We start from the raw sequence: 26216 nt of genomic DNA, 5'->3' as shown, positions 1-26216 counted from the left end.
TCACATCGGCACCCAGCCCAGCATGGGTCCTGTACTTCTGTGTCAACAACGCATTCTCAAACATGAACGTTTTACAACCGCTCCTAGCACAGCTCCAGCTGGGCGCCTCATCACCTCCATACCAGATGACTGGCCCACCTCGCCTCCCTGGGCACACTCTTGCCCTATTACAGCTGACAGGCTGGAGTCGCCCGAATTAACTCCAAAACCCCTAAGTCACATCCTAGGGATCTTCTGCTCACAACTGTCCTATGGCTTCCTGCTGTAGAATCATGGCCCTCAAGGACGTCCGCGTCCTAGCCCCTGAAACTTGGGAATGTGTCCCCTCACATGACAAAGGGGGCTTTGCAGACATGATTAAGTTAAGGATCTTCAGATGACAGGATTATCCTGGATTATACCAGCAGGCCCAACATAATCACCAGGGTCCTTGGAAGAGGGAGCAAGGAGGGTCAGAGGAGGAGGCGGGATGAGGGACACAGAGGTTGCAGCGCCACGGCCACGAGCTGGGGAAGGCAGACAACCTCTAGAAGCTGGGAAAACAAGGAACGAGTTCTGCCCCGAGCCTCCAGAAGGAACACACCTGCCAAATTTTGACTCTACGCTCGTTAAAACTTCTTTTGGCCCCCTTACCTCTAAAATGGCAAGATAATACGTTTGCATTGTTTTAAGCCACTGTGTGTGGTAATTTGTTACAGCAGCAATAGAAACTAGCACTTTCTGCATAACAACCAGTCCCGACCTTGACTTACAAGACCCTTACAGGCACCTGGGTGGCTCAGTTGGTTAAGCGTCCGACCCTTGGTTTTAGCTCAGGTCGTGATCTTGCGGTACGTGAGTTCGAGCCCCACATCAGGCTCTATGTTGACAGTGCAGAGCCTGCCCGGGGGGGGGGGGGGGGGTGTCTCCATTTTCCCTCTCTCTTGCCCCTCCCCTACTCGTGTGTGTGTACACGCGTGCTCTCTCTCTCTCTCTCAGAATAGACAAATAAACTTAAAAAAAACAACAACTTAGAAAACAAAACAAAACAAGACCCTTACGAGACCTGGCCTCTGGCAACCTCTCCGGCCTTACCTCTCACCCTCTTGTCTCGTTTACGCTGCTTTGGCCCCTTCTAGTTTCCTGTGGTCTCTCAAACAGGCAAGGCTCATCCCCACTTGGAGAGGGGGTTCTGCGCCTGTGAGGCTTTTCTAGATCTGCCACCGGTTCCGGCTCTCACTTCACTCGGGTTTCCACACAAACCTCATTTCATCGAGGCCTTCTCTGACGACACAGAGGGCGCCCCACCCCAGCCCTGCCGCCCTCCTGCCGCTCACCCTGCTTTACTTCTCGTCAGGGCAAGTACTACTGTCTGACTGTATATTATAACTTTGTTCATGGTCTCTCTTACCCAGTGGGATGTAAACTCCACGAGAGGAGGCTGTGTATAGTGACTCTGCCCTTCCTACCTGGAATCGTGCTCAGGAAAGTCATTCAGTCAGTAAGTGTTTACTGAGTGTCTATCTACTCTTGCTAAGTACTATTCTAAGTTCCAATAATACGCAGTGGTGGGGGGAAAGACTAACAGCCCTACCCTCAGGGAGCTGGCATTCTGACAGGAGGAGACTCACTAGAAACACAGTAAATTAATGAAGCAGATAAGATAGCCGGTGACAAGTACTGTGGAGACAAGCCACGCAGGGGAACGGGGGCTGGGGCTGAGATTTCACACGGGGCGGTCAGGAAAGGACTCACGGGAAGAAGTGTGAATAAAGAGCCGAAGGAGGTGGGGAGGGATGAAAAGCATTCCAAGCAGCGGGAAGGACAAGAATGCAGGGCCCACGGCAGGTATAGCGGAGAGAACAGGGTGTGGGCAGGGGAGAGGTCCCAGGGGACCTGGTCACACGGAGCCTGGCAGGCTATCGTAAGGCCTTCAGATTTTCCACCAAGCGAGGCGAACAGGCTTCGCACACAGGTTTTGAGCAGAGAAGGGGGAGGATATGGTTTAGTTTTGAAAGGATCCCTGGGGCCTGTGGACCGAGAACACAGTCCAGGGAGAAGGGAAGAGCCAGGACGCCAGTTGGGTGGCTATTCCCGCAGTCCGGGTGAGAGGACGGTGGGACCGTCACTTCCACAGAAATGTGCCGAACGATGCAGAGAATCTCCCGAGAAGCCTTCTCTGACAACACACCTCCCCTCTGACTGGACTAGAAACCCCTCCCTCATTCCTCCATCTCCCTGGTAGTGTTACTCCCTGTTCCAACGGCACCGGTCTCTTTCCCAGACACACCCTAGACCGTCAGCTCTGTGAGCACAGGACGTCCAGCTTCATCACTCAGCCCCTGCCGCTGCGAGCGCCACAGCAGGTGCTAAACCAAGGTTCTTCTCACGCTTGAATTCCACCTCGAAGCCCAAGGAACCCCTGGCTTTATGTAGATTCCAACTATGAAGTCACCAGCCCAGGTGAGCCAGCCTCTCTTCACGAACTCTCACCGGAGCATTTTGCACACCTGTGCACCTATGTACTCCTGGTCATCCGTGTGCCCACGGGCTGCACGGTCGCTGTTTGTAAGCTACCTGAGATCTTTATCATGCCTAGATCCACGGGTTTTTAGGCAATTCATACAGCTAAAGTTGGCGGGGAAAATGAAGAAATTCTCCACGCCTTGCCTTCCGAGTGCTTCTTCTTGGTGTGGTAGGCCAGGGCAGAGGCCTGGGTAAAGGTCATGAGGCAGTGCTTGCACATGAACGGGCGGTCCCCAGTGTGAAGGCGAAGGTGGTTCTTCAGGGTAGAATTGGCCGCAAACTTTGCCCCACACTCTTCACAGGAGAAAGGCTTCTCATCAAAGTGCTCTGTCAGTTTGTGGTACTGCATGCCTAGGGACCAGAGGGACACCAGTAAGCAGCGTGATGAAGCCAGCAGGAGGACACGAGAGCACTGTCTGAGACCGGGCCCCGAGAGGAAGCCCAGCACGAATCACAGGACAGCAGGCCACGCTCCCTCCGACCTCACACAGCCATGCTGCTCACCCACCCACCGCCCAGCACTCCAGAGGTCACCTCGGTCCCACCCGTTTGGTTCAGGCACGAAGTGTTCTGGGTTTATCTTTCCCATCCCCTCTTTCTCTTAAATAGGACCTGCCACAGAGGAACAAAAACTCCCCTTACGTTTCATTAGGTTTCCCCGACATCTGGGACAAGGGTAAACAATTTTGGCTATACACCCCACGGTTTCTGTGACTTACTTATTATCGAGAAACAAGTAACAGCATGGAAACCTAAGAGTCGAGTGTTAAATAGCTGGCTGTTATTCTGAATAATAACGGCCACAGTTCACGAAGTCCTAACTCTGTCGTAGGCACTGCACGTCAGGTGTGTAACCGTATTATCTTAAATCTTGACAACAATTCAAAAAAACGGGTGCTATCAGGGCGCCTACTTAACAGGTGGGGAAGTTAAGAGAGCTGACGCCAAAGCTCATGCTCTTCTCAAAACATGACCCTGCGTCTGTAGGAACCCGCTCCGTTCCCCAGGCCGGTCCACGGCCCTCACTGCATACGAGACACAAGGCCTGGAATCCACACTGTGATGTCCAGAATTATCACCCTCTTAAGTTACCTCGCCCGCCTCAAAGTACCTGAGGCGTGGGCAAATTCTCTCCCACAAAGGTCACATGTCACCGGAAGCCTCTTCTTCTTCTTCTTCGGGGCATCGGGCTCTCCTCCTCCACCGTGGGCCTCCAGCTGATGTTTTTCCAGCTCCTTCTTAGACTCCTTGGTCTCACTGCACTCCTTACACTGCACCTGTTTGCTCTTGGCCACCCGGCAGCGCTTCATGTGCACCTTCAGACGGCAGTAGAAATGGAAGCTTTTGTCACAGGCCTTACAGACGAAGCTCTTCTTGGCAGGGTCGGGGGAGGCAGACGTGTTTTTCGCTTGTGGCTCTGGCAAGGAGCCGGTCTCTCCTTGACTGCTCTGCTTCCCAGACCGGCAGCCTTCCTCCGCTGGCTCGGCTACCTTCTCATCTGTTCTGTCGTTGGCTGCGCGGGGAAATTTACTGCTCACTTTCCACCTTTCCTTCTCTCCACCTTCCTGAGTAAGGAAGCCTGCATGTAAGAGAAATCACATAGCTCTGGAAATTCTCCTGTGTTTCTACTTTGCTTCCCAACTTTTCTTCTTAGGATACACTGGAGACTACTTGAGACCCTCCTCACACTCTCAAGTGATACCCTTGTCATCCTGACTCGCCGATACACGTAAAGAGCATCGCTTCACACGTAGCCTAGGACTCCTCCAGGTACCGAGAGCATACAGAAGGAGTAGGGCAGCAATGGATGAACTCTTGTGCAAACTACTGCCTCTTCTCTCTAATAGGGAAACCACCCGCGGGCCTGACAGGACCCCCACCCCACTCTGTTCCTTACCAGTGTATGCCAACTCATGCATGACAGGCTGCAGGCCTGGGAAAGATCTGTGGACACTGCACAGGAGGGAACATATTTCAACGGCCGCGACAGATTTTTCCATGGCTCTGCTCAGCACTGCTTTCAGGGAAGCTTCAGGGCTGGCTGTCTCAGGGGAAATGTTCAGAATCTAAATGAATACCGGGAGACAAAGGTTTGTGGTTAGTATCAGCAGTTTTCTCCATGGTTTTCAACTTAAGGGAAAAAAGCTGATTTCAGGAAGGCACCGCTCTCTCTGTAACAAGTTTACATTTCTTGTGATAAATGTGGAGAACCCTCTTTTCCCCAAGAACAGGGAAATTGGCAAAATTAAAAAAAAAAAAAAAAAGAGACAGATGTCAAGACAAATGTGCAAATACAAAGAAGGCACAAGCAAGGAAGCATTAAGCATTTTCTATGAGAAGTATCTTCTCAGAAACCAGGAGTCTCCAAAAGAACTTTTCTAGATCTTAATATTAAAAGCTTGGAAAGCTGTAGGATTTGGTAGCTGGTGGTTCTGTCTTGAAGATCAAGATCATTTTTCATAATATATAATTGTCTCAACGTCTGGAAGTGATTCTGCATGATCAGTGGCCTCACATTTTTAGACACTTAGATGTACCCTTTTAAACATTTTCTTTCATGAAAAAACTCAGCTTTTTAAAGAAGGTTCAAATAGGGGCTTTAAAGAGGCCAAGAATATGATTTCAAAGCCATCCTCTTTCAGAATGTTACAGCTATCAGCAGAAAGAGTCAGTACACTGAGAAAATAAAGCTAAAACCATCCACAGATGGCCAAATGGAATTTTCGTTCGGGAAGACATTTTATTTCTGCTCTTTTCAAGCCTATCTAAATAAACCTGATGTCCCTGGAGGCAGGCCTGAGACTCATTAGCGAGGCTCAAACTCATCAACTGCAGGAGCCCCATTCCTGAAGCACGAGGCGAGTTGGAGAGAGCCTAGTGGTACGTCTTTCCTCTGAAGCCCCGAAGAAATACGCACCACCTTCGTCACATCTGAGAGTCAGGCCAAGGTGGGGCTGTCACCTGTGTGGACAGAGCTAGAAACCAGCCCTTCTGCACACCATCCACGCCTACTTGGATTAAAAAGCACTACAGGGGCGCCTGGGTGGCGCAGTCGGTTAAGCGTCCAACTTCAGCCAGGTCACGATCTCGCGGTCCGTGAGTTCGAGCCCCACGTCGGGCTCTGGGCTGATGGCTCAGAGCCTGGAGCCTGTTTCCGATTCTGTGTCTCCCTCTCTCTCTGCCCCTCCCCCGTTCATGCTCTGTCTCTCTCTGTCCCAAAAATAAATGAACGTTGAAAAAAAATTTAAAAAAAAAAAAAAAAGCACTACAGGTGAACCTGTAGTTGAATTTCAGTCCCTTTAGAATTCTTCCCCCCCCCCCCCCCCCCCCCCCCGGAGAAACACACGATCCTGGGCTGGACAGCCATGAATCCCCCCCAGTCCCCACCTGGTTTTTCTGGGATGCGGGCCACACCGAGAAGCCTTACAGAAAATGAGCTGGCGCTATTTGCTACCCCATATGGGCAAAAGCTTTGTTCTATCTATGTTTATCTTGGCTCTTCCTAGACGCCAGAACAGAGTATGTAATAAGACCAATTTTACTCTCCTCCCTTTGAAAGCAGTTGCGTCTTAGAACGTGTTGGGGAATAGTCTCATGGTTCCCTTTGAGTTTACCTAAGTTTAGACAAATGAAATACAGCTAGGTTTGAGTCACATGAGCCTGGGTTCAAATCCTGGCTTCAACTCTGACCAGCCAGAGCATCCCAGACATGCTACGGAACCCTTTGGAGCCCGGGTTCCCCTATCTATAAAATGTGGATGACATCACCTGCCACACAGAGTTGGGAGAATAAAAAAACAAAGAGGTGCCGCGAAGGGTTGGCTCAGCAGGCAACAGGCACTCTGCGGAATTTGGTGTCTCCTTTAGGAACAAGAGCATCCCAGGCCTGGTAGAATTCTCTGGAAAAATGTTTGTCATTCCCCCACCCCACCCCACCTCCCCAGCCCCCTCGCACCTCCTTCACAGCCTCTGCCAGCTGCTCCTCCTCTGCGGTAAAGCACTTGAGTCCAGTCCCTTGTTGGATGGCCTCTAGGATCAGTCTGCGATGCCTTAGCATGGCTTCTAAGGCCGCACTTTCTGGGTTGGTCGCTGAAAGAAAGGGGGATTAAAAACTCATGACTGGAACTATGAACACCATTTTTCCTTCACTCCTTCTCAGCTCCACTCTTCATAGTGAGAATACACTTCACTGATCTTCTTCCTGGGGCCGGGAGTGGGGAAAATGGCAAACATCACTGCAATTACAGTATAATTAATATCAGCTTAGATTTCTGCATATTTTCAAAGGTTCACAACCCCCCATGTCCTTGAACAAAATTTCCAGTCCTTACTTCCAATGGTGGGGATGTGGAGGATCACCATAGAGAGCTCTTTCTAGTTTCTGGCAAGGCTGACGATAATCTCTACCAGGGGCAAAGCTAGGACAGAGATCAGGTAGCCTACCTGCCCGGAAGAAAGCATCGGCACCAGGCTCCCTTCGTATTTCCTCCATGAGCAGGTTCAACGGGCAGGTCTTTGTCTCCTGAGCCACCAGCAGCAGTTGCCAAATGGCTGTTGCAGAGACAGTCTGCTTTTCTAGAACTGCTGACATCAGAGAACTGAAACCACCCGAGCCAGAGTCCTGTTTCACAAGCTTCTCCATGACCTTCAAAATGTGGCACAAAAATACAGTGAGGGACTTTCTAGCCACCAGACAAGTGGCAAAGCTGCAAGTCGGGGTCCTGGGTTACAGTGGACGTGTTTCTGGGGAGGGGTTTTTCAACATTCTTCACCTCCCAACCTGAGAGACTTTTATACAAGACCAAGTTCTTCACACTTCCTTCTGAATGCCTTTCTTATTACTGCAGAAGTTACAACTTCCAACTTATCGCTGTGCCCTAGAAATTAAATCATCTTGTTTTCTTTCTCCTCTACTGACTCCTTAGCATTTCTCAATATGGCTGTGTGTATATTTATGTAATATAAATATATTTTTAAAGTATGCATATATGTTCATCTTTTTTCCTTCTCGCATTTTACCCACCCTCCCTCCCTCCCCCCTTCTTTTTCTCTTACCTCTCTCTCTCCGGGGGCTAAACCCTTCATGTGTGGGATCATTTTTAGTAATGTCTGGTTGTCTGTGAAAATCTCCAAAAGGTTTTCGTGATACCGTCTCAACAGCTCAGTCCCATAATCATCAGGGCTTGCTTGGACTGCAGGGATATTAGCAAAACAATAATGTTTGTGACAACGAAACACCCCTACAGGTTTCTCCTACACAAGGTTAGGGGAGCTGACAGAGGAAGAGAGCTGAAATGCCAGCGCTCTGTCTCCTCTAGAAGGCAAATTTGGCTCCCAGCTTGGGGCCTCATACACATGTGTTCACATCTCCTTTGGTCTACCCTTAAGCGCTTGGTGCTTCAGGGTCGCAAAACCACTAATGCTTTAAAAGTCAGCGCTCAGTGGCAGAAGCTAGTGATTGCTCAACAGGGAGGTAATTAGAAGGCGCACTTGTAAGAGAGATCCAGAGGTACAGATATAAGGGGTGTTACTCCTCGAGCCTGAGGTTAAGGATCCACGCGGCAATCCAAAACACTAGCAGGCATGACTCAAGACTCTGGTAGTGAAGCTATACTTAAGTTTTGTGTATATGCCCTTTGAGCCAATCTGTAACTCTCTCTTAAACGGTTATATTTAATTTAAAAGAAAACTAAAAACCATCAGGCATTTCCTTTAGCTTTACAAATATTCTCCTCTTTGGCCCAGTAACTCCACTTCTGGAAATCATGCCTTAAGAAGGGGGTGCCTGGCTGGCTCAGTCGGTAGAACACCAGACTCTAGATCTTGGGACTGTGAGTTCAAGCTACAGGTTGGGTGCAGAGATTACTTAAAAATAAAATCTTAAAAAAAAAAAAATTCAAAACACTTTAAAAAAGGGAGGTGGGGAGGCACCTGGGTGGCTCAGTGAGTTAAGCTTAGTGGGTTGACTCTTGATTTCAGCTCAGGTCATGATCCTAGGGTCACGGGATCGAGCCCTGCATCAGGCTCTGTGCTGAAATGTGGAGCCTGCTTAAGATTCTCTCTCTCCCTCTCCCTCTGCCCTTCCCCCCATTCATGCACGTATGCACTTTCTTTCTCTAAAAAACAATAAAAAATAAAAATTAAAAAAAGAAATGCTCTGAAGGGAAAAAGTCTGTGTACAAAAGTATCTGTCACTATATAATTTGTGATGATGATGAACAGAACACTTAATATTTACTGAGTGTCTATGATGTGCTAATATCATAAATATCACTCATTTACTGAATGTCTATGATGTGCTAATAAACGTGCTAAGTATTGTACATATATTATCTCACAGTGGCCACAAAAATTAATGCAATGGGTACCATTCTTACCCCCGTCTGAGAGAGGAGAAAATGAGGTTCAGAGAAGTTAAATCGTTGGCTCAGGGTCACACAGCTACAAAGTAAGTCAGGATAACAAACTCAGGTAGTCTTTTTTTTTTTTTTTTTAAGTTTATTTATTTATTTTTAAAATTCATTTTGAGAGAAAGTGAGCATGGGCAGGGGAGAGGCAGACAGAGAATCCCGAGCAGGCTCTGTGCTGCCAGCGCAGAGCCCAACGTGGGGCTCGATCCCACGAACCGTGCAATCATGACCTGAGCCAAAATCAAGAGTCAGAAGCTTAATCAACTGAGCCACCCAGGTGCCCCACGAACCCAGGTAGTCTTGATAGCCCCAACCATTACGCTACATGTACCCCTAACAGGGCATGAGTAATACATGATATATACACCCTTACGATGGAAAACTACGTAGCCTTCAAAAAACAGGGTTACAGGGAGTTTTTCGAAAAGTGGGGGAGAATGCTTATGGTACACTGGAGGAAATGATAAAATTATAAAATATGATAGAATATCTCAACATTGTAAAAATAATGTGACAAAATAGGTCAATGTCTTAACACTAAAATAATCAAGTGGTAGGGTCCGAGGTTGTTTTCTTCTTTATTATTTTTTTTAAAAATTTTTTTTCAACGTTTATTTATTTTTGGGACAGAGAGAGACAGAACATGAACGGGGGAGGGGCAGAGAGAGAGGGAGACACAGAATCGGAAACAGGCTCCAGGCTCTGAGCCATCAGCCCAGAGCCCGACGCGGGGCTCGAACTCCCGGACCGCAAGATCGTGACCTGGCTGAAGTCGGACGCTTAACCGACTGCGCCACCCAGGCGCCCCATCTTCTTTATTTTTTAAATTGTTCAAGTCTGTAAGTATTCATTATTTCTGTAAGCTAGAAAAAAGTTCTCTCATTTTCCAACTACCCTTTCTCTGAAAGCCCTGTCAGTTTCAAGTGCTCTGGGACAGGGGAGAACTGGCTAGACTTGGCCCATTATCCTAAGGGCTGGGACACGGACTCACTTCCCCCAGACAGAAGGTACATGAGGGGCTTAAGGTTAATCCGGGGGACTGCCAGAGCCAAACAGCACTCAAACGGGAGTGGGAAAATCAAGATCTGAGTCTCTGCTGCTTGTATTTATCAACACAGCTTGTCAAAACCATGCGCTCTGTGAGCCCGTCTGCTCCTCAGGCATTCACGGGTGCCATGTGAGGCAACCCTGGAAAAACCACACCTTAACAAACCCCGAACCACAGGAACATCATGAGGGAAACGCGATGGAGAAGAGCAATTCTCAGATTCCAGATCTTCACTCCAGAACTATGGAGGATCACCGATCTCTGACAGCTAGTTTCTGTTTCACGAGGGCATCTCTTACCATTATCTCATCTCCCCAGCATGGAGCCAAAAGGGTGGTTAAGCTCTAATTTTCTGGGAGAGGTTCCAGTCCAGAGAGCCGACAATTAACTAATACCTGTGGTGCTTGGCGAAGTGGCTAATTTCTGCAAATTCTCCAGCAGAAGGCCCAAGTTTGGGGACGTCGGTTTCACAGCCTGAAGGAGTTTTACCAAACTCTCTGCAGTCAGAGTCTTGTCTTCAGACATTCTGTGCAGCAGCTTTTCTATGGTCTCCTTGGGGGTCCCGCCCTCGCAGCAATTCAGGATCACCTGCAGCGGCAAGCAATCAGGCAGACACTGGTTACTAGCGATTCGCGGTGCATCTGACACACCGCTGGCGAGCCCAGCAAAACGGGAGGACGAGGCGCCTGTCCCCGCTCCTCCTCTGCCGTCTCTAGTGCCACTGTTCCCACAGTCTCTTCTTTGTGTTGTGTCAGTACAAATCCCGAGCATTCTCCAAACAAATAGCTCTGTGAGCATCCTTCCTTCTCAAACGCAGGTCTGCGTACATTCTTTGTCCCCCAATGGTTTGCATTTTGTGAGAAGATTCCTGCACGAGGCCCATATGGCAGAGCAGGTAGCTTACCTCTCACGTTGTTCTTCAGATCTGATTTGTTCAGACACAGACACAGACGCTGAGAAACAGACTGGAAATTAATGAGTACAGTTACAGTGGTTTTCGGCCTCTGTTCAGTACAGGACATGACCATGGTAAGAGGCTGCCATTTCAGAGCAACCCTGTTATTTTACTTCCTTTTACTTTACTGGCCCAGATAAGTTACACGTTAGTCTGTGGCCTCCGAAATGATGGATTTAAAGTGCACTTCTGGGTGGTCTTTCTCGTGGATTCTGCATTCTCGATCTCTCTTATCAGCTCTGCACATACATCAGCTCCAGTCGTCAGCCCCCACCTCTGCCCCCTTCTCTTCCTCGGTATGCTAGAGGATTTACTGAGTCAAAAGGACACGGGGTTCCAGCAAAAGGTTGAAAAGTAAAACAGATGACTGTTATTTTACAGCTGTTTTCCTGTTAAAATAGTCCTAATGGACTACGACTCCCTATGTGGAACTAGGCTCTTCTGGAACTGATAGATAATGTGGGAGATTATTTCAACACATGTAATCTACAGATTCCCAGTAACCAAATTTTGAGCTTTCCTTTGGGAAAATGCTAGCTTTCAGGAGAAACAGTGAAGCAGGTCAGTCACAGTTGCATGCCAGAGGATGCCATTGTCAAATTAACTCCCATTTAAAAGTAAATGTAGTTATAAAACCAAGTTGGTTTCACGTATACGAAAGGAACACCTATATACATACGACAGGAGTGCATACATTATAAATTAAGCGGTCATGTTCCTCGTCAGTACAGAACACAGTCACTCCCTTTGTTTAATGTCTAATATGTACTAGATTTCTACTGAATGAATCATAATTTGAAGTGGAAGTGTCTCTATCTAAAACCCATACTGATTTCACTGCTATGTCTTAGTTCCTAAGTAATTCTCTGATACATAATGAGGCAGCCAGAAACTGTCAAGAGTGGGTACAGGCTTTAAAGCCAGACAGGCCTCGTAGGAACCCCAGTCGTAAAACTTATTGCCTGTGTGACCCCGGGTGAGTTATTTAATTCTTTGAACCTTATCTTCCTATCTGTGGAAGAAGAGAATAACAACAGCCCTTGCGCAGCGGTTATGAGGAGTCTATAAAGTGAAGTCGCTATTTGTAGAGCCTGACATAACTTCTAGGACACATGCGATCTTTAAACGATAGTGGCTATTGGTATTATTAGGAAGCACTATGCCCAGTGGTTAAGAGAACTGTGCTTTGCTTAGAGTTCCTGAGTTCCAGGACTGGCAGCCGGCAGCTGTGTCTTGGGGTGAGCTGCCTAACCTTCTCAAGTGTCTGTTTCTTCACCTTTATTTTATTATCTTTTTAAATGTTTGTTTACCTTTGAGAAAGCGCAAGTGGGGGAGGGGCAGGGAGAGGGAAATAGAGGATCCGAAGCAGGCTCTGTGTGACAGCAGCGAGCCCAATGCGGGTCTAGAACTCACGAACCGTGAGATCGTGACCTGAGCCGAAATCGGGTGCTCAACTGACTGAGCCACCCAGGTGGCTCCTGTTTCATCATCTCTGAAATCAGAGTAACATCCGTGACGGCATGGAATTGCTGCGAGGGCAGAATTGAGGGATGTTTCAAAGGTCCTCGGCACACAGTAAGCAGTAAGTTAAAGACAACTGTAGGGTTACCCTCCTTGTGACTGTTTCCAATCCTGAAGTAAAGACATTCCTATTCACCATTTCTTACAGAACCCAGGGTATGGATAGATGAGGGCCACGGTGCCTTGATTAGCATCATCCCGTAACAGGGAAAAGTTCTAAAAGGGCTGAGGGAACGCTCCACACCATGTCAAAACACGGCGGCGATTCGAATCAACATTCACCTCTACGCTCCTGCTTTATTATTCTGCTTCAATTTTCATGAGAAGAAGTAGCTTAATGAAGCTCCGGTAGAACCCCGATTCTAAGAAGTGTTTTTGCGATTTAGAACTAATTTAAGTTCTTCTCCTTCAGTCCTTTCTGTCAAGTAAACTGAAAGTGACAGAAGAAAACGATAGCGTGGTCTGTCTTGGTGCAGGGAATGCGGCTCCGTTTGGGCTCTTCCCATAAATGCTATTTCACCGAGATAATGAAACAGTTCAAAGGACACATTCAATCCAGCTAATAACGAAAAGGTCTGAATGAGTAATCGAATGAAATCCCTAAACAGGGAATCAGGTACTTCTCGAGCTATCCGCAACTTACTTAAACTGAGTGCCTGAAATTACATTTAATTTTAAGTCTCAGGAGAAACCAGAGGTTTAACCTTATTTTGTATATCGTCTTTCTCTAAGAAATTCAAAGGAGTTGTAATTTTGGAAACATAATTTATAGCACATAATTTTGAGATTATAGATTGCTCCCATTTTGTATGAAAAAACTCCAGTTTCAGATCACTGCAAACAGAGAATCTAGGTAGGAGCCAGTCTTCACTACTAATCCAGTGCTCAGCCATTCTACCACTACTTTCTAAACACTTTCTCTCCCCAACATACAAGCCACTTCCCCTGGTTTTAAGAACTGATGCCACAGAAGTGCTCTGTCCCTATTCCTTCCTTCCAGATATAAAACTATTTTTAGCACAAAGTTGAAATCAATAACACCAACAAATACAGTTATCTAGTTGACTTGAGAAGTCATGCTAGCAGTTTTATGAGGATTTTAGTAGCTGGCTGGTGGGAGAGTAAATTGGCACAACCTTTCTGAAGGGCAATTTGGCAAAAGAGAGCAAACACCTGAACATTCTGACACTCTCTGTTCCAAAATCTTACTTCTTAGAAATTACTCGAAGGAAAGAATTTGAGAGGTATGCAAAGATGTGTATGCAAGGATGTTCTCTGCCACCTCATTTATCATGGCAAAAAAAATCGGAAACAGATCTGCCGCAACAAACAACTAATGAATTATGGTGTGTCCATTAAACAGAATACAATGCAGCTACCAAAATCCAGCTTACGGGGACGAAGTGTAGTCGCAGTACAGTAAGCGGAAACACCAGGTTATCCTGGCTACTAAGCCTGTCTCTGGGTGATTCAAACGAGAATACGTAGGGGCACGTGCTCCAAAATGTCAGCAGTGGTCACCGTGGAGTGCGAGACGGTGACAGATTTGAATTCTTTTGTTTTTGCTGGTCTCCCCACTTTTTTCTACCGATGAACGGTGTACCCTTTCTATAAAGAAGGAAAGCGTCATAATAATTACAAATGTGCCTGGACGTTTTGACCTTTGAGGCAACTTTTATATTAAAAACTCACCGAGTCGGAGCAGGACTGCGCACCCACCCACACGTCTAAGCGTTTAATTGTACGCCATGACGTGCGAGGCCCTCAGCAAGCTGCCGCGGGGGGTACAAAGAGATGCGGATCAAGAACGTGAACCTCAGGGTGCTTTCTATGCAGCGGGCATAGAAACACTGCAAGGGAGAAAATGCTACGTGCCCCGGAGAGGTTAAAAACTGTGCTACGCAGATTCAGGAGGGAGGAAGAAATGCTCGACACGGTTACCCTTCTCTCAGCGCCAGTTAGGAATTCCTCCTTGGCTGTTTCCAGGAACTCCAGGATGGGTCTCAGCTGTGTGACACACAGGATCAGGTCCTCTTTGTGTTCCAGTAACAGAGCAGACAAGGTCTTTCCCTCCTCTGTGCTCCCTGGGGGAGAAAGAGTTAGAGACACACACCAGAGAAGCTAGTCAATTTGAAGAAAATGACAGCATGGTTTGTCAAGAGAGATCTAACGGAATAGGAAAGTGATTCGCAGCCTATTTTGAGCACCCGAATGCAGAATCTCTTTTTGGAGAGGAAAATACTTTATTATTCTGTTTAAACTCTATGAAAGGAAAAATGTTTCATTTATCTGTCGAAACACAAAGCTGCAGAGCCAGCCAGAGGTTAACTTCTGGTTGGCAAGGCCACTGCTTTGTACCTAACCCAAGCGAGAGAAACTTCAGCGGCAAGTGCTGCTGGCAAACCAGTTCACGTGACCTGGGCAGTCAGAACACTGGGATGTGTGGCTTTTTGAAGGGCAGGAGAACACGGACCGTCTGCTCCAACTTCAAGGTGTCGGACTAGTTAACTAGGGGATAGAAATGGAGGCTCAAGTTTAGGTTGTATACATTTTTAACAGGCAGCTTCTGGAATTACAGGCAGAATTGATGTGGAAAATCACTTCATGGCAACTAAGCCACTGGAGCAAACTTGACAGCATCTTCCCAGAATAAAACTCAAGCCACTTGGGCGGACAGGGTTTTCTCCTACCTTCTGGCTGCGCTGCTTGTACGTCTTCTGGCTTTCTGTGTGACAACGCTGCCTTTACTGCAGGATTGGAATCTTGGTATAGCCTCAACAGAGACACAACAGTCTGAACATCCAGGCTCTCATCTCTTACTTTATCCAGGATTCTCTGGAATGCTGAACGTCCTTCTTCACCCTCAAGACACTCCATTATAGTCTGTGAACACAAGTAACCAACAAGAGAGATCAGCCGGCCACAAGAACCCCATGCTCTTTGGATTTGGAGAGTGAGGCCCTGACCAGTTTGATCCCTGCCTGTCTGGCCTTTCTGTGGTATATGGCATTTCTGTGTCCCTTGCATGAGACGACATTGAGTGGGGGAGACGGGGAGAGAGGAAGGGGGAGGAGAGAGGGGTGCGGGGAGAAAATTAATCGTAAGCAGGCTCCATGCTCAGCACAGAGCCCGACACGGGGCTTGATCCAATGACTCTGGGATTGTGATCCGAACCAAAATCAAGAGTAGGATGCCACCCAGGGGCCCCGGGCTCCTCTGACTTTGTAACCCTGAAGCATTTGGTGTGGATAAGCACCAGCCTTTCTGACCCCTCCTTCTCAGCCTTCCTCACTGGCTTTCCTTCCAAATCTCTACCTATCAGCAGTACCAAAAACTGGTCTCAACTCTGTCCTTTTTCTTCCATTATGCTCTCCCTTTGGAAAAGCTCTCACACATATACTTTTTATATCACCTCTAGGCAGATCCCCCTGAAAGCTAGCTCTCTAATCCGAAGCTTTCCGTTTAAGTCTAGAGCCACACAATTTCCCCCAGAAATGCCTTATCCTCCAGAGGTCTTGGCACCAAATGCCACCATCTGGACTCTTCTAACCCTGGAGTACTAAAATATCAGCAACTCTGGTGGTGAAATAAAACAAAATTAGCGGGAGGAAGGCCAACTGGAAAGAAGGGTTAATATTTCTATTTGAGCAATAATGGGTTTACTTTTAAAAATAAGGAACCGAAAGTTAATTTCACGTGCATAGCCTTTGTATTTCCAGTTGGCAAAACTACAGCCTACCGTTGATCATTTTTAGTGTCGATACTATAAAAGAAGAGTTTTTGCACAAGAAAGCAAAAAGTTATGGTTTTCTACACACACAGACAACATGAAAGGATCTCATGAAAATCTACACTTGCAAAATTCATCTAGATAGTTCTTATCAATTCTGGTAGTAATTACAGGTTTAAAATTTTTGTTGAGAGAGATTTTTATCCTTTTCTCCTCCTCCCAAATAAACAGGAATTAGGAACGAGTTAGGCTTTGTGTTTCTTGGCTTTGCTTGAGCTTGCTTTCTGATCACAGAATGGCTGTAGAAAGCCAAGTTAAACCTGGTTCCTAGGATTTTTTAGTCAGGTACAAAAGTAAATTCAGATAAAACCCAGTTTAGGAATCCATATTAAGTGAATTAAGTAACTTCCAAGAACCTGAAGTCACTCATCTTGTCTCTATTTTTAGACAAAAATAGACAAACGACAAACCAGATACCATAGACAAACGAGATACCAACTCAGTTGAATGCTTAATCCCCTTCAGTCACATTTATTCAGCCTTCTGTACCTTTGTTGGTCCACCTAAAACCTCTTCAGAGAATGCCTTTTCCCCGATGGCAGTAGGAGGTAGGCAGCCTCTAAAAGGATCGCAATATCCCTGTCACCAGGTATTCGTGCCCTCAGGCTGAGACCGATGATATGCTTCTAAGGCAAAGAATATGGCAGGAGTCACGGGATGGCACTTCTGAGGCGAAGCTACTAGGACTTCCGCCTCGTCTATGTGGGCGTGGTCCGTCTTGGCTGTCGAGGCAGCCCGTTTTGTGAGCTGCCCTACGGAGAGGCCCACGTGGCGGGAACTAGGTCTCCGGCCAACACTCAGTGAGCGGGCTTGGAAGTCAGTCTTCAGGACCCTGCCAACAGTCACGTGGGTGTACTTAGAACGAGACACTCCCCGCCCCCACTCCAACCCAGCCCAGGCAGGGGCTGTCTGCGGCCTTGGCTGATGCACCCTGACACAGACCTCCTAGGCACCTTGAGCCAGGGGCTCGGCTAGGCATGCCTAGATTCCTGACCAACAGAAACGGCGAGGTCATAAATGTGTGCTCTTTTAAACCGCTAAATGTTAATCTGTTACAGGGCAACAAATAACTAACACAGACCCAGTCAGTGCTAATGCCCTTAGTAACTAACGGGTTTCTCCCTCTTCATTTTCACTTTCCTTCCACTCTTTCTTCGATGCATCTTAACCGATACAGCATTTAGCCGTCCTCTTCTATCCGAAGCCGGCGTTCTTTCACCAGAAGCTCTCTGAATATCCCGAATCCACCTCTCTCCAGTATCCAATTTGTCGGGCATTATCACATGAGCCGGTGGGGAAGAAAAGCTTTCATCAATGGTGGCATCTGATGTGCTTCTCATTATCCTCTCTGCTGTCTCCTCCTCGGCAGAACTGCTCAGCAGTGAAATTAAAACATTTGTTAACTTCATTGCTCAGCAGTGACGCTAGGGTGTGACCATCTGGGAAGATGAGCAGGGGTGGGCTGATGAAAGGGCCAGGAGGGAGCAGTCAGTTGCCTGGACAGCCCTGCTCTTTGCTCTTTCTTCCAGAACCTACTGGGGACCTGGCACCAGAGCCAGCATTTTAACTGTTACTCCATCAGCCTCCGAAGCTGCCTGGGGCTCCGCCGTGCGGTGAGCCCTTTTCTGAAATAGCGTATCTGCCTGAACAGAGGGTGTCACATATTGCGGCAGACTGAGGTTCACTTATGGCGATCGAGTACCAGAACTCTGAGAGATGAACCGAAAACCAGGTTTTGTTCTTTAACCATACACTTGGAATTCCTTGGATTCTTAGAGTTAAAGGTACTTCAGTAAATTCATATCAATTTATGGTCACACATGTATTCATAGAGTACTTCGATTTATGAACGAATTACAGGTCAGTAGATTTAAAGATGGGACAGTTTCCTTTTAAAAATTTAATCTTTGCCTTGTACGAAGGTGTTTTAATTGAATTTACTTATTTTTCCCAACTGTCTGCCTACTGCCTTTGGGTCTGTTTGAGCTATGCTGTATTCTTGTTCACTCACTCCTCCCTTGAATGCCGAGCCAGATGATGGCACTAATGATACAGACCACACGAGCTCAACACCATCCCAGACACTGTGCATATATGCCGTCTCCCTAACCCCTCACATCAGTCCTAGGGGGCATTACTTCTACAACTACCTAAATGAGTCAAAGGGGTGAGGTAACCTGCCCAAGGCCGCATGGCCAGGAAGTAGAGTTCCCTGGAGGAAACACTGAGCTGATTCCATTGACCTGGAACCCTTTTCATAGACTTTGAGTATAACCAAATCCGCTTACACTGCATTGTCCTGGACTTACTAGAATCAACATCACTTTGAACACTGGGTCATATCTTGACTATCTGTAGCATTCCTCCTGGTACCGATGATTTGTATATAGACTGGTACACAGTAGGTGCTTAATAAATACTTGTTTAACTGCATGAAATTCCCTTGCCATAAAACCAATAGCCCTTCTACCTATGGCTGCATATCTTAGACTTAATAATTTGCAGAGAGAAGCTTTGGAAAAACAACAACTTATTTTCATTTCTCATAGGCCTTTAAAATGAATCCTATTAACTTCTCAACAGGGTCACCCTACAATGTCAGTGAACACAGTCCACAAGACACAGACCTGCACTTCTTGACAAACCTCCAAAGTAGTGACATGTTTGAAAACATCACATTCACATGGGAGACTTGTTTGCCTTTGAAACAAAGTTGAAGGAGAAAAAAATGCTACTAGATCTTAAGCTTTGGGAGTCTTTCTAGAACTTTAGGAGAAAAGTGGATCAAACAGCAAGGAAATCAATAGTAGAAGTTATCTCCTTATTCTAGTCATAGATTCACTCTGCTATATACACAAACTAATTAAAAGCAGGGACGTGGCTAGGAATAAGGAAAAAAGACAATTAAAAGTTCCTGCATTACAGCTGAAAAAAATACGAGCTTGCCTTTAAACAGAGGTTTTGCTCAGCTCAGCCAGAAAGCCTGTTAAGGTCAGGATCTGCTTTTTCTAATGGGCAGCAATATTACACTGAGATAAAGACAGGCAGAAGCCACTTTCCCATCCCAGCACCCAAGAGATTTCTCCTTAATCAGTTTTGGCTTTGGTTGCACACAACCCAAGCAGCCCGGCCTCCTCTCATGTTGCCGCAATCACCGCTCGGGGAATGGCTTTGCCACCTTTCATCATATATCTCAGGAAAGAGAATAATCAGGACACTAGTTGATGGTGTCTTCCTGAAACCCAGTCCAGGCCAGTTACACACCCTATATCTGTGTTTCAGAAAAGGAACAGGCTGGTCCATCTGAACAGAATGCTCACAAGCCTTAACAAGCCTCAAAATTACACATCCAAGCACAGATTATTTTTAATGTTAAGCTGTCTTCTTAATGTTATGCTGATTAACCAAATAGCAACAACAAAAAGCATTCAAAGCTCCTTGGGAGCTAAAAATGTTTAAACAGAAAAATAACAAACAAGCTCCCAACCTTTACGATTGTAGCTGAAATGCAGACTGATGTTTCAAGTGAACAGTCTGCAGATGCTTTCAATACTGAGGCCTTCTGGGGATTCCCATAGTTTGGGGACTTCCAAAAAAATAATTACACGTGTGGCAGGACTTCTTTGCTATAGGGATAGGGATCCAGTCTTATTTCCTTTTCTTTTCCTAGCAACCAGCTCAATGCCTGGCACTTACCAGCTGCTCAGTAAATATTTGCTGAATCAGGGGTAAGCAAAGAGTAACAGTTGGGAACAATGTGTGCTTGGTGGGCCCTCAAATCACTGAGAGGCAGCAGCACACTGTGACATCTGCCATCATACATGAAGAATTGTGTGAGCCATGAACTTCTCTGACAGTGCTTCTGAGAAATGTGGTCTACAGATACCAAAGCAGCAAAACGGGAAGCCTGTTAAAGACGTAGATTCCCCAAACTCTACCACAACCTAAGAATCAGACCCTCTGGAAATGAGATTTGGAGGTGTAAGTTTTAACAAGTACACCAGATAATTTTTATATACACTGAACCCGTTGTCCTAGAGACCGATGGCTTTGTACAAGACGCTACACCTGCAGTTCGGGAAGGTACTTCCAGGCGGGTAATGGTACCTATTTGAAAGCATGACTTGCAAATTAAGCTTAAAGAAACAGCGATCCATCTCATGTGTCAGAGAAAACGACCATGGAACGAGGATATTATAAGGCATTAAGTAAAAAACGGGTTTCAAAGTCAACTAGGCCTAAAAACAGAGTTGATGTAAAAACAAACAACAGCAGTCACCACCAATTGAGCTCTTTCTATGTGCCTGACATTTTAGTGTGAGTTTTACATCAATAATCTTTATTAATTTGACAACGATCCTGTAATGTAGGTGATAACATTCCTGTTTTACAAATTAAGAAATTAACGTTTATAGAGATTAAGTTGTTTGAGAGCACAACACTAGCAAACGGGAGAGCTGAATAAAGTAATTGTATATCCACACTGGAACTCTGCTGGGGCATAAAAAAGGAATAAACATACAATGACATCGATAGACCCCAGAAGAATTATACTGAATGCAAGAAGCCAGACCAAAAAGAATATATACTGACTATATGACTCCATTTGTATATAATACTCTAGAAAATACAAATTCACTTACAGAGAGAAAGCAGGTCACTATCACCCAGGGATGAGTAAGTTGAAAGGGAGGAGGCGGGGGAGAAGGAAGAAGGGATTCCCAAGGGCATAAGTAAACTTAAGGGTGATGGATATGTTCAATATCTTGCTTGTGGTGATGGTTTCAGGTTTTAAAACTTATCAAACTGCACACTTTAAATACATACATCTTGCTGTATGTCAATCATACCTTAATAAAGCTGTCTAAAGGGAAGTTAAAAAGTGACAGATGGGGCACCTGGGTGGCTCAGTCGGTTAAGCGTCCGGCTTCAGCTCAGGTCATGATCTCTGGTTCGCGGGTTCGAGCACCGTGTCGGCCTCTGTGCTGACAGCTCAGAGCCTGGAGCCTGCTTCAGATTCTGTGTCTCCCTCTCTCTCTGCCCCTCCCCCACTTCACCAACTCTATATGTTAATTTAATCTGATGCTCTTTAGCCGTTTTTCTTTTTCTTTCTGTAACTGAAAGGTTTATTATGGACTATAACAGATTCCGTTTTAAATACAGCCACCAAGTGATTTGTAGAGCTCTTACTCTCATCTCTAAAACTGAGAAAAAATAACATAAACCTATAATGATCCCCAACAGTGAATCAGTGTTCTTTCAAAGTATTATTAATGTTACTGCCATCAAAAGATTAGGACAAGAATCAGGAGGGGAAAAAGTGTTGAATGAAACCATGTACAGCAAAAATTTCTTGAGCATTTGTTATTTGCCACACATTTTAGGTACCAGTGTTAGAAAAAAAATGCTTAACACACAGTTCAAGCAAGTCCGTCCACAGGCAACACTAAAAATTTGGGTGTTACTGGTCTAAGGGATGCTCTTGTTCCTCCATAACCAAAATTAAGTGGAGAGGAAGTCCTAAGAGAACAAATGAAGAGATGTGTCTATAAGCTATCAAGGTGACAAACTAGTGACAAAAATGATACACCGAACAGTTAAGAGAACATCCAAGTGCAAAAATATAAAATCATAATGTCCTTCAACATAATCGGTACAAAGAATACCAAGGATTTGTACCAAGATACCAACCTGTAACCTCCCTACCAGAGTCATCAGGGTTAACCCAGTCTTATAAAAAGCTTCTCTCTCAAGAAAATAATTTACAGCCAACTACTGATTAACCACGGTCAAAATAAATACTTGACCTTGAATTTTTTTTTTTTTTTAAAGTAACTTGCTATGAATCGGGGAAATACTTAAACAGTAGAAGACATTTACTGCTTGGATTATGGTAACTAACAGCAACATGGGAGGCCTCCCCCACCCCACTCCACCCCTCAGATGAGCCTGCAGGCACAGTGCCCGCTGGCTGTGCCAGCCCCTCTCAGCACGGGAGGCACGGCTGGGTGAAGAGAGAAGCACGAGGAGTTCTAAAGTGGCCGTGGAATCAATCCTGTAGGTTCAAGATCTGAGGAATCAGGTAGTGGGAAGCCCACAGGTGGGGATGCGTCTTACCAAGATACTGAAAAGGAGAAAAGGTCAGCGAAGAAAAAGAGCATGATAAGCCATTGGGCGGTTTTCTGCCGGGCAATTCTTAAACATTTATACATACATGACAAATGTGTACCATTTTTACCCTATTGGCAGTAAAACCCAGTGTGCAAAGGAACAGCTAGCTCTAAAGTCAAAGTGGTTTGGTCTGAATTACTGCTCAGTCCTACGAGCTCTGTGACCTTGGCCATGTTATATTACCTCTTTGAGACAGTTTTCTCTTCCATAGAATGGGGCTAGAAAAGAGTAAAATCCACCCTGGTGATTTCTGTCAGAATTAAATGTGATAACATGTGTCCCAAGTGTAGCATATTAAGTACTCAACAAATGTTCACCATGACTGTTTTGTGTCTGAAAATGGCTACTGTATTCCTAAACACTGACTACAGTTCACTATGTAAGGTTTGCATTAAATCCTTGACGTGCCACGTTTTGAGTATTTCTTGTTGTTCTGCTTTGGTTTTTATCATCTGATCTTGATTTGGGGTTATCCATGACTACCCTCTGCTTCATTTTACCCTTGATTAATCAGGAGGAAATGGTATGATCAGTTAAGCATCCTGGATCAAAACTGGTTGAAAGCTGGGATTCAGGATTTGAAAGCACATTGCCTAGTACTGTTGCAAGACGGCTCTTTAGAGACTAAATGTCAAAAAATTTTAAGTTTGAAAAAATTGAGACCTGAGGTATTTTGCATTTTCATTGTTCTGCCCCATATGGAAGGCTGTCTACACCAGCAAACAAACAAAACTCGCAGGACCTACCTCCTCCTGTGCACCTTTAATTTCTGAACATTCTTCTAGTCTTTTTAAAACATCCTGGGTAACCAAGAGTGCATCAGAGAAGATACTTTCATTTTCTAGAAGAAAATTCAGCTGACGGCGTTTCCTCTCATACTCTGAGTGCAAAACAAAACATAATAAAAAAACAATCAGTGATTCATTATTCGAAGTGATTTTTAAAAGTTTAAGCTGATGACCTTTAGGGCATATACTGCATCTATAACTGACACCTGACACATCAGTTATGGGTAACAAAGAACAGTGTCTCCTACAGCTTTTTCCTTTGTGCCAGCCTCATCCTGGTTAGAATAATGGGTAGACATCAAAACTGATACATCACTATTTCAGTATTGCTTTTCTGCTCTGTAGTTCATCTTCAGACTTCCAACACTCAAAAACACAAACACTTTTAAAAGAAGAATGCCGGGGCGCTTGGGTGGCGCAGCCGGTTAAGCGTCCGACTTCAGCCAGGTCACGATCTTGCGGTCCGGGAGTTCGAGCCCCACGTCAGGCTCTGGGCTGATGGCTCAGAGCCTGGAGCCTGTTTCCGATTCTGTGTCTCCCTCTCTCTCTGCTCCTCCCCCGTTCATACTCTGTCTCTCTCTGTCCCAAAAATAAATAAACGTTGAAAAAAAAAAAAAATTTTTAAAAGAAGAATGCCCCAGGAGGAGTTTTGCTTCGGATTCTGTGTGGGACTGGACTGGATTTTGGGTGCCTATCTAGCAGTGGTCTTCAGTAAATTCATCACTGAAACAAAAGAATTCATGGGGCGCCTGGGTGGCTCCGTGGGTTGAGCGTCCGGTTCTTGGTTTCACGCAGGTCACGATCTCACATTTCCTGAATTCGAGCCCCGGGTTCACTATGCACTGGCAGCCCGGAGCCTACTTGGGATTCTCTCCCTCTCCTTCTGCCCCTCCCCTTCACTCTCTCTCTCTCTCAAAAATAAACAAACAAACTTTAAAAAAAGAAACAAAAAATCCACAAGAGTCACTGAACATAGTAACTGACAACAGAGGGACGGATCCCAAAACAACTATTACGTGAATGTTACCTGGTTCCGTGCTCGCCTCCTTCGCCGCACTAAAGGCTTGTCCGGCAGGGGAGGGGGAACAAACTTCAGCGGGACGAGGAGTCTCCACCGGGGCGTCTGCATTCCCCAGAATCTCCTGGGCAGTGGAAGGACCCACGCTCATCTCCTCTGCAGCCATATGGACCGCCTCATCGGTCTCGGCTTTCACCGGGCCCCCCGGAGGGGCAGAATCCTCCAGGGAACAATGAGGCTCTCCGGCACCCTCAGGGGAAAGGATTTCCACCTCGGGCTTCTCGGGCTCCTTCCTGAATGACTCTGAGGACGGTGCGGAGACATCCCTCGCCACCTGGCCCTGAACGGAGCAGCTTACGAGGTCGGTCAGAAGGTTTTTACAACTAACGGCCACGTCAAACATCTGCAGGCTGTCGGCTAAAGAGATGATTTTGGAGAAGTTGTGCTTGCCCACAGGCAGCTTGCCAGTGTACATCATTTCCAGCAAGAGGGCAAACTCCTCGGGGCTCACCACAGACGCGTCGATGGAGATGGTGTCGGTGTTGTCCAGCAGGGTTTTGAACAGGAGGCTGGCCGCGGCCAGGACGAGCTTGTGGGCCCGGAAGTAAATGGTGCCAATGGAAATGGTGCAGTCACAGAACTGCTGCTCCTTGCACAGGGTGTAGAGCTGCTGCAGCAGCTGCCGGCTATAGTTGGGGAGCTCCATCGCATCAGCTCTGCCCCGAGGACGTCTCCCCCTCTCTTCTTCCGGAATCCGCTTTCTGCGGATCGGCGCTACATCCCAGGGAAACCCAGAAAGCGCCACGTTAATACCTCACCGGCACAAAGGGAGACGCCATGAACGAAACAGTCAGACAAACAGCAACTCACTCGTGCATTTGACAAACGTTTCTCAACAGGGAGGGGCGCCGCGCCAGGTACGCTAAATTCATGACGGTAACCGTCACGCGTTGAATACATGGAAGCGACCACGCTTAGCGCTTCATCTGGAAGCTCTCACGGGATCCTCACAATGACTCAATGGAAACCTTCCCCATTTGACAGATGAGACTGGAGCTCAGAGGTAGTGAGAGAACCAGCCTGAGGAAAACAGCTGTTCAACAGCATATGCGTACCACCCGTGTCAGAGCGGTACGTGCCCCTGCTTCCGGTGAGTTCTCAGCCAAACGAAGAACGCTCATACGGTTACATAAACGGATTTTCAATACGCTGTCCTCATCTCATCTGACCTATGTGCAACAGAGGACACGGGTCATCACTCCCTCCCGCTGCAAACACCTGTTTCACTTGCTCTTGCTCTCTCTGGTTCTCCTGTGACCTCACCACCCAGCATCCTTTGCTGGGTCCTCTGGGTCACACTGGCCTCTACAGTTTGGAATATTCCAGGACTCAGTCATCTCTCCTCCTGTCTTCTGTCCCATCTAATTCCACACTTTTGAAATATCAACAAATCCTGGGGCACCTGGGTGGCTCAGTCGGTTGAGCGGCCGACTTCCGCTCAGGTCATGATCTCGCGGTCCGTGAGTGAGTTCGAGCCCCGTGTTGGGCTCTGTGCTGATAGCTCGGAGCCTGGAGCCCGTTTCTGATTCTGTGTCTCCCTCTCTCTCTAGCCCTCCCCCATTTGCGCTGTCTCTCTCTGTCTTTCAAAAATGAATAAATGTTAAAAAATAAAAATAGGGGCGCCTGGGTGGCACAGTCGGTTAGGCGTCCGACTTCAGCCAGGTCACGATCTCGCGGTCTGTGAGTTCGAGCCCCGCGTCGGGCTCTGGGCTGATGGCTCAGAGCCTGGAGCCTGTTTCCGATTCTGTGTCTCCCTCTCTCTCTGCCCCTCCCCCGTTCATGCTCTGTCTCTCTCTGTCCCAAAAATAAATAAACGTTGAAAAAAAATAAAAATAAAAATAAAAATAAAAATAAAAATAAAAATAAAAATAAATGTCAACAAATCCTGACTATGCAGTTTATCCTTATCCTGTCAGCTTGCAGGGTGACATCTCGAGCTCAGTCCTCTCC

At 46.5% G+C, this 26216-nt stretch overlaps 1 protein-coding gene across 1 annotated transcript in view; it reads right to left on the bottom strand.

The window, feature by feature from the left end:
* ZBTB40 (zinc finger and BTB domain containing 40) overlaps positions 1 to 26216 on the bottom strand; it is a 78169-nt gene that overhangs the window by 13331 nt on the left and 38622 nt on the right. The window contains exons 2-12 of the mRNA XM_043574048.1: positions 24216 to 24980; positions 23147 to 23280; positions 15130 to 15322; positions 14381 to 14523; positions 10359 to 10551; positions 7561 to 7697; positions 6949 to 7150; positions 6461 to 6594; positions 4403 to 4571; positions 3617 to 4084; positions 2650 to 2856 (exon numbers count right to left, since the gene is read on the bottom strand). Coding sequence (XP_043429983.1) covers positions 2650 to 2856; positions 3617 to 4084; positions 4403 to 4571; positions 6461 to 6594; positions 6949 to 7150; positions 7561 to 7697; positions 10359 to 10551; positions 14381 to 14523; positions 15130 to 15322; positions 23147 to 23280; positions 24216 to 24912 — 2677 coding nt within the window. The 5' untranslated portion in view covers positions 24913 to 24980. The remainder of the gene's footprint in view (positions 1 to 2649; positions 2857 to 3616; positions 4085 to 4402; positions 4572 to 6460; positions 6595 to 6948; positions 7151 to 7560; positions 7698 to 10358; positions 10552 to 14380; positions 14524 to 15129; positions 15323 to 23146; positions 23281 to 24215; positions 24981 to 26216) is intronic.

Source organism: Prionailurus bengalensis, chromosome C1 (genome assembly GCF_016509475.1).
Source record: "Prionailurus bengalensis isolate Pbe53 chromosome C1, Fcat_Pben_1.1_paternal_pri, whole genome shotgun sequence".
Classification (NCBI taxonomy): domain Eukaryota; kingdom Metazoa; phylum Chordata; class Mammalia; order Carnivora; family Felidae; genus Prionailurus; species Prionailurus bengalensis.
The sequence above is the reverse complement of the archived record's forward strand: the minus strand, read 5'-3'. Positions and strand labels throughout refer to the sequence as shown.